Source organism: Triticum urartu, chromosome 6A (assembly GCF_056163025.1).
Source record: "Triticum urartu cultivar PI428250 chromosome 6A, HENAU_Tu73, whole genome shotgun sequence".
Classification (NCBI taxonomy): Eukaryota; Viridiplantae; Streptophyta; class Magnoliopsida; order Poales; family Poaceae; genus Triticum; species Triticum urartu.
The window spans coordinates 11823437-11832448 of record NC_141878.1 but is presented as its reverse complement, the minus strand read 5'-3'; the positions used below and the strand labels follow the sequence as shown (position 1 = coordinate 11832448).

Sequence of the window (9012 nt, the reverse complement as noted above, 5' to 3'; positions counted from 1 at the left end):
ATCTTGCTGTGTGTCTGGCCCGGATGTTGCTCCAAAGTGTTCCTATGGGCTGACCTAACACAACCGGGTGGAGAGGTCCACTGGTCAAAGCCTGTCCGTGCAAAGTCAAAGGGCTAGATACCGTGGTCAAACGCTACAAGGTTAGGCGAGACGGGGACCCTGGGGGTAGCAATGCCACTGGAGCGTCGCACCGGGCCCTCATACATGATGGGTGGTGTGGTGGCGGTGTCCGAAGAGGAGGCACGCGTGTCCGGGGTGTGCCCCCCTCACTGACGGCGCCGCCGCCGGCACCTGGAGGGGGGAAACGGGCACGTAAGGGCTACACGGAGGGGATCTTGCTGTGGGTCTGGCCCGGATGTTGCTCCAAAGTGTTCCTATGGGTTGACCTAACACAACCGGGTGGATAGGTCCACTACTCAAAGCCCGTCCGTGCAAAGTCAAAGGGCTAGATCACGTGGTTAAACGCTACAGGGTTAGGCGGGACGGGGGCCCTGGGGGGTAGCAATGCCACCGGAGCGTCGCACTGGGACCTACTACATGGCGTACGGAGTGGTGGCATGTTCGAAGAGGCGGCACACGTCTCCGGGATTTGGCCCCCTCCAAGTGATGGCGGCACTGCCTTGCATGCAGGGGGGCACACCACGGAGCACCAAGACGGGCGTCTACACATGCCTGAACACTTTCACATATGCATCAGGACCCTTGCGATGTTTCGGTGACATAGCTACACCCCGAATCCCCCCACCAACCAGAATTCCCTCCGTGTCGACCGTTTCCCCCCACCCCCTCCGTGACACGGCGATAGCGACGTTCGTAACGGGGGGCAATCGATATACCATCGGGGTATGTTTTTTTTAGATAAGGCATAATTATCTTATGCAAAAACAAAAACTAAAATAAAGTAAAAATAACAAAATAAAGTAAAATAAATGTATGCCAACGGCGGCAAGGCCGTCGGCATACCTGTGCACACACGGAGGTGCAGTCCCACAGATCGATGGCGTGGCATGGCACACGGATCGATGACGTGGCAGAGGGGCCTATGCCGACGGCTATGCCGTAGGCATACCTTTTCCATAGATAGTATAAAGCAAAATTAAAAATAAAACTAAAGAAACATATGCCGATGGCACGGCCGTCGGCATAGCCACGCACACGGATCGATGACGTGGCAGAGGGGCATGGGCCCGATTTATGCCGACGGCTATGCCGTAGTCATACCTGTGCCACAGATATGCTGACGGCCGCCGTTACCTCGGCATAGATTCAACGCCGTCAAACGGTCAGCGCTGACCGGGTAGGTGGGCCCGGGCTATGCCGACGGCCTCGCCTATGCCGACGGGCCCCGTAGGCGTATCTCGAGCGGTCCTGACGGCCTCGTTTATGCCGGCGGCCCCGTCGACATAGATGGATGTATGCCGATGGCTTTTCTACGCCTACGGCCTGTCCTTGGCCGTCGGCATAGGTTTGGCCGTTGGCAACCCATGTTTTTCTGATAGTGTGCCCTCAGTGTAAATTTGGAAGTCAAATAGGTTAAAATATGCCTAACAGGTGGTCGAAGGTTGTGCATTTTGCGAATTATTGTTGGTTATTTTAGTTGTGCACAAATAACAATGCTATGGCAGCCAAGTCGATAGGTCTTAGTTTTTCTTCAGAAAGTTCAGTAGTTTCAGATTTTTTTTCAGTTTTCTGTTAGCACACGAAGGGCATGATCATTGTTTGTCCCGTGTGTATAGTTAGGAAGCCAGCTGCACGACTTCGCTCGTGGGATGGCGCAGGCACGATGGGGTTGTTGTGAGCATCTCGGCATTACTCTCGATCACTGAATAAAAGGTTCAAGGAAACAGAAAAGCAGTAGAACTTGCACTGCACAAAACCACTTGTCTCTGTTCTTCTTCATCTGTGTTCAGAGAGTGAAGGGGCGGGAGTGAGAGAGGTAGGAGGTGCTACGGCGAGCATCTCCGGCAACACTTGGAATCAGAGCCTCAAGTCGTGCATGCGACCATGTCGTCTGGCGGCAACGGTTCGAACGCCCGGCAGGGCTCGCAGACCCCTCCACGCATGAGAGCAGCGTCACCGACCCGGGGCAGGAGCAGGAATCGCCGTGGCGGCGAGGTGGTGGTGCACCAGCAGGTGGTCCGGGAGACGAGCTCTACCGGAGTCTACCCCATGCTGACGCGCACCAACTACACAGAATGGGCTCTGCTCATGAAGGTAAACCTGCAGGCCGAGGGCTGGTGGGATGTCGTTGAAACCGGCGACGCACCTTTCCGTGACGAATGCAAGGCCATGGCTGCGATCTTGCGAGCTCTCCCGCCGGACATGGTGAGTCCGATCGGCGCCAAGGCCACTGCCAAGGAGGCCTGGGAGGCGATCGCGTCTCAGCGCATGGGTGCCTCCCGCGTGCGCGAGGCAAACACACGGTGGTTTCGATGCGAGTTCGAGGGAATCTCGTTCTGTTCAAGGGAGACGATCGACGACTTCTCGATGCGCGTCTTCTCCCTCGCGGCGAACCTGCACCCCCTCAGTGACAATGTGCAGGAGTCCAGCATCGTTGCCAAGTTCCTACGTGGTGTTCCTCAACAGTACGCGCAGGTTGCTATCGCATTCGAAACCCTTCTCGATGTGAGTACCTTGTGTCATGGGTTGCCTCCGTGTCGTGCAAGATCGGATCACCGACAACGCCACCGAGTCTTCCGGCGGCCGTCTGCTTCTCACCGAGGAGGACAAGGGCGTACGAAAGGGATCGCTTCAGGGGGGTGGGGATCGTCCTCCGGCGGTGGGCGCGGACACCCCCAGCGAGGCCGTGGGCGTGGCCGCGGCGGCCCACGGGGCGGACGTGGCGCCGGCTACATCGACAAGAGCGGCGGAGATAAAAGACACATGCCGCTACTGGGGCATCCAAGGGCACTGGGCCCATGAATGCAGAAGAAGTAGCGCGAGGAAGCTCACCTTGCGCAGGCCGACGAGGACGCGGACCCGGCGTTCCACTCGATGGAGATGGTGGGGATCACCGCGGTGGAGGCCCCTGCGGACACGACAGCAGGCCTCGACACTCCTGCACCAGTCCTGGTCAACGCCACCATGGCAGGGACTCTAGCCATGGGGGAGGCGAGCACCTCGCTCCCTGTCTTCCTCAACAAGCAGCAGGCGGAGATCACTCCCGGCGCTGTCGATGCACCGTGGGAGACCACCTGGTTCTTGGACACCGGTGCCTCGAACCATATGACCGGGGACCACAGCGTCTTCGCCAAGCTGGATGAGAGCATCACCGGCACTGTGCGGTTCGGCGACGGCTCGATGGTGCAGATCTGAGGACGCGGGACGATCGCGTTCAAGGTGGATGGCGGCGTGCAGCGCACCCTCACCGATGTCTACTTCATCCCACGTCTGAAGAGTAGCGCGGTGAGCCTGGGGCAGCTGGACGAGCTCGGCTGCGACATCTGTCTCCGCGGCGGGAACATGACGATCTTCGATCCACAGCACAAGTTCCTGGTAAAGGTACACCGCGCGTGAAATCGCCTGTACAAACTGGATATGACCCCTGTACCTCCCGCGTGTCTGTCCCTGCATCCTGATGGCGAGGCCTGGAAGTGGCATGGTCGCCTCAGTCACCTGCACGTCGAGGAGATCCAACGCATGGGCGCGGCGGACTGGTCCGCGGCTTCCCTCTCGTCGAGCAGCGGCACGTCCCGTTCCCCAGAAGGCCAAGTACAGAGCTGAGAAGCAGCTCGAACTCATACATGGCGACTTGTGCGGTCCAATCACGCCGGTGCCACCCAGCGACGCCACCGAGTCTTCCGGCGGCCATCTGCTTCTCACCGAGGAGGACTAGGGCGTACGAAAGGGATCGCTTCAGGGGGTGGCGGATCGTCCTCCGGCGGTGGGCGCGGACACCCCCGGCGAGGTCGTGGGCGTGGCCGCGGCGCCCACAGGGCGTACGTGGCACCGGCTACGTCGACAAGAGCGGCGGAGATAAAAGACACATGCCGCTACTGCGGCATCCAAGGGCACTAGGCCCGTGAATGCAGAAGAAGTAGCGGGAGGAAGCTCACCTTGCGCAGGCCGACGAGGACGCGGAACCGGCGTTCCACATGACGGAAATGGTGGGGATCACCGCGGTGGAGGCCCCTGTGGTCACGACAGCGGGCCTCGACACTCCTGCACCTGTCCCCGTCAACGCCACCATGGCAGAGACTCTGGCCACGGGGGAGGCGAGCACCTCGCTCCCAGTCTTCCTCAACAAGCAGCAGGTGAAGATCACTCCCGGCGCTGTCGATGCGCCGTGGGAGACCACCTGGTTCTTGGACACCGGTTCGTCGAACCATATGACCGGGGACCGCTGCGTCTTCGCCGAGCTGGATGAGAGCATCAATGGCACTGTGTGGTTCGGTGACGGCTCGGTGGTGCAGATCCGAGGACGCGGGACGATCGCGTTCAAGGTGGATGGCGGCGTGCAGCGCACCCTCACTGATGTCTACTTCATCTCACGTCCGAAGAGTAGCGTGATGAGCCTGGGGCAGTTGGACAAGCTCGGCTGCGATATCCGTCTCTGCGGCGGGAACATGTCGATCTTCGATCCACGAAACAAGCTCCTGGTAAAGGTACACCGCGTGTTAAATCGCCTGTACAAATTGGATATGACCCCTGTACCTCCCGCATGTCTGACGCTGCATCATGACGGCGAGGCCTGGAAGTGGCATGGCCGCCTCAGTCACCTGCACTCCGAGGAGATCCAACAGATGGCGCGCCACGGACTGGTCCGCGGCCTCCCTCTCGTCGGGCACATCGGCGAGCTCTGCGAGGTGTGCCTCGCTGGCAAGCAGCGGCACGTCCCGTTCCCCACAAGACCAAGTACAGAGCTGAGAAGCAGCTCGAACTCATGCATGGCGACTTGTGTGGTCCCATCACACCGGGGACACCCAGCGGCCCACGTCACTTCACTTGTGGAGAAACGCCTAGCTACGGCGTGCCAAAAACAGCCTTGGTGGAGTGGACACCCGATGCCATCAATATGGCGCGAGTGTTATAAATTAGCGCTCGCGTTGGCACCTACGCCATCAATATTTTGGACATTAATGGTGTGCCGTGTTATCCACGCCAGCAGTACTAGTCATCAGTTGTGACATCTATGTTTTGACATCTATGTTTTGTCGACGCCGGTAATTTGATTTTCAAATTTATCTATTTTTTGAGTGAAAGGATTTTCAAATTTATCTATACCTCTATATACCTATACCTACCTACCTATACTAATTACAGACTCTCAGGAAATTACCACGTTAATTAGATTTTACGAGCCGTTCATCTGGTAGGACCGAGTTATTACGGCCTAGATATACCCGAGATGACTCATTGAATCAAAAAAAACAAGCTCAGATTAAATAAAAAGTCCGTATCATGTACGGCTCATCCTGTGTTTATCTTTTTTTATCATGCAACTACTACGATCTAATCAATCTAGAACAAGTAAAAAAAACTAGACAAAGTTCAGGAAAAACGAGACAAAAAAGTCCAATCACATACCTACCACATATAGCGCACAAACAAGAAAAACTGCCTAGCGCATCCTCGCCAATGCCACGCCGCCGATGACTCTCGCATCTACTCCGTCTCTTCTCTCTCTCCCACCCTAATGAGATCTACTCCCTTCATTTCTAAATATAAGTCTTTTTAGACATTTTAAATGGACTACAACATACGGATGTATGTAGACATATTTTAGAGTGTAGATTCACTCATTTTGCTCCGTATGTAGTCACTTGTTGGAATCTCTAAAAAAACTTATATTTGGGAACGGAGGGAGTATTTGTTAGATTTAAGCACATCATGGTCATGTGTGTTCTATTTCCAGCCCGCTTGCAGCAAAAAAGACGAATCAAGTGCATCATCGATCCGGAGGTGTACGCCTATGTACAGGAGGTCGTGTGGATCTCGACGGACAAATAGATCACGTCGGAAGGATTCATCGCCGTTCATAGGGGCCAGTACAATCGCGATTATGCTGAGAATCAACCGTCTCTCTCACATCTTTGTTGGCAGCCCGAGGAAATATATTTCCAATGCTGGTACGTAGGTACGTACTCATCTGGCCGGATTTTTTTGATGAACAACGTATGGCTGGAATAGGTCACCTGCTTGGAAAAACAGCTTACATGCTTGCCTCCGTGCAATGTGAGTCAACATGTACTTCCAAAATCCCATCTTTCTCTCTGTCCACAACTCCCGTCCGGTTTCTTTTCTCTTTGGCTAATGTCCCTAAATCTGATGGTCTTCTTCAGCTTTTCCCGGAGGATATCTAAGATGGCACCACTACACAGAGATGGCTGGGTTCCTATCGTCATTTATATGTTCAACAACAAGACATCGGAGAGACGTGATAGGCTCCGGTCGCCGTGGGCGGCCGCCAGATTCGCCGTGCACCGCTCCGCCATCGACGCCGATGGCCTCGTCTCCGTTGCCCAATCTCTTCCAATCGGATCTGATCGAGGACACTTGCGAGGCGGATGCGCGGGCGGCGGAGGGTTTGCGCTGGGCCGTAGGGCTGGACACGAGCCAAGCCGAGCCAAGCTTGATCCGAGCCTGGCTTTGGCTCGCTCTGGAGCGGCTCAGCTCGGCTCGGCTCGCTTAGCTGACGAGCCTACTTCAAGTGGCTCGGCTCGTTTTGGGTATGGCTCGGCTCAGACCGAGCCGGCTCGAAAGCCAGCTGCCACCAGTCTTCATTTTTACTTACAGAAAACAAAACATTTGTATATAGTCCACAATCTTGATTGTTTTGCAGCAATTAAACCCATATTTTGAAAGAAAAACAGTTTATACTGCTTAAAATGAAACATCCAGCAGTATATTGTTTTAAGAAATGGTCATACTAATGAAAAATAGGCTTTCTTCTTTGAATTCTTCTACAAAAATTGTTACAATGGAACAGATGTGAGAGAAGGAATTGTGCAGCATTTCTATTGAATTTTGGACAGCACATCCTTTGAACTTTACACAGCAAAAACATCAAATATTGACAGCGAAACAAAGAAATTTTCACTCTCCGCAAATTCATCTAAATCTGATTTGTCACCAACCCCAGACGGCACCTCAAACAAAGTATCTTGCTCCTCCTCGTCTTCTTCCACATCTTTGTGTTCCTCCTTCACTTGCTTATCATGCTCCATTGCCTAGCACACAACAACAACACACACATGAGCTTGGACCCACATATATTTGACTTTTGGATAGCAAAAACAGCACACACATGAGCTTGCACAAACATATATTTGAGATTTGGACACCAAAAAAAGCACACACATGAGCTTGCTCTTCATAATGGAGTCCCCGAGACCGGCAACTTACTCTTCATAATGGAGTCCAAGGTCCTCTCTTTCTCCTTCTCCTTCCCATTCGCCTTCCCCTTTTCCTTGTCTATTGTTGCGACGATAGGCCTCTGCACACATCAGCAAACAACACACGGTCAATCATCGACAGAAGTAAACTAATTACACATGGAATCAATGTAATTTCCCAGCAAGTAGTTTTTTTTCAAGCTGCTATGCTACAGCAAGTAGATCATCAACAGCAGAAAACTAATTACACATGGAATCAATGAAAATTTCGATCCATTCTGCCCTATAACTCCATCCATCCATCCGGCTCTTCTAGATCTAGCCCTACAGGCTACAATACATCCATCCATGATCCATCCATCTAGACCTACATCTACATGACTACATCCATCGATTGATCGATCCATCCATCCATCCATCAGATGCATGCTAGTTTAGACACCTACGGCTAGGGATTGGGACAGAAGAACTACATGAGTACATCCATCGATCCATCCATCCATTGATCCATCACATGCGTAATAGTAGTTCAGAGAGTTGCGGCTAGGGATTGGAAAGGAAGGAGGTACCTGCTCCTGCTCGTCACGTTCGGCGAGAAACCAGGGGAGGCGCGTCCGTCTGCGTTCGGCATGGTGAGGAAACGTGGCGTCGCCCATCGCCGTCGAGCCCGTTGATGTCGGTGCGGTTAGGAGACGCGGCGTCGCTCGTCGCCGTCGATCCAGCTTTGCGGCGCAGAGCAGAGAAAGGGGCGAGGCAGCACAGAGCAGAGAAAGGGGGAGGCGGCGCTCTCTCTGCTTCTCTCGTGCCCTAATGCGTTGCGTGCGATGGAGATGGACGAATTGGGCTGGGCCTCAAGCGAGTCACCGAGTTGGACCGGGCGAAACTCGGCTCGGCTCAGTCAGGAATCGGGCCACTTTTTCCAACTGGGCTCGCTCATTTATTGTATCGGGCCAAGCTGTAACGGGCCGAGCTGGAGCGAGCTTCGGGCCGAGCCGAAAAGCTCGCTCGGACGTCCAGTCCTACTGGGCCGTGCGTTTCTGTGAGGGCCACGGGGAATGGATCAGCGGCCGTCTGCACCATTCTCCGGCATCTCGTTGGACGGTGTTGCTGGATCTGGACAATGACGTCCGCGCTGGCGACTATATTGAAATTGACGGCCAGATGAAGGTAGGAACTCTTTTGCGTATTGATATTTTCGATGTGGTTGTGGATCTTCGTATGCGGATGGTTTCGGAAGAGGTTCATTCGATCGAGCTAGTTGACTCGTCCTCGGAGTCTAGCGGAGGGAAGCTAGATCGGCGGGTTGGAGGCCGTTTCTGGGTTCTTGCGGACGAGGACGGCGAGGAGGATGGCGACGACAGGAAGTGCACCAGCGAATCGCCGGAGTTCTCGCCGACTATTGAGGCCGTTGGTCCTAGCAGCCAGGCGGCGCGACAAGGGCCGACGCCTGATGACAAAAGCAAGTTAGATCGCCAGTTAGTTCGCCGGGGTACGGCGGCGACGATGATCAAGCCATGGAAGGGCCCCCTGCCTAAGGTATGCCTCCCGACCCTCACACTCTTTGATTTGATTCACCCCGAGTCCTGGATTACGGTTAAGAGAAGGAAGAACAAGTGTGGGAATGTGGCTGGACCGGCGCCAGTGTTGGCAGCGGCGACCACGCCGGCGATCCCGGGGA

At 54.6% G+C, this 9012-nt stretch overlaps 1 protein-coding gene across 1 annotated transcript; it reads left to right on the top strand.

The window, feature by feature from the left end:
- The first annotated feature begins 2004 nt into the window (after window positions 1–2004).
- Window positions 2005–3516, top strand: LOC147963153 (uncharacterized). Its single transcript, XM_087529488.1, has 3 exons — window positions 2005–2625; window positions 2962–3303; window positions 3397–3516. The coding sequence occupies exons 1-3, from the start codon at window positions 2005–2007 to the stop codon at window positions 3514–3516; spliced, it is 1083 nt and encodes a 360-aa protein (XP_087385614.1).
- The last annotated feature ends 5496 nt before the right edge of the window (window positions 3517–9012 follow it).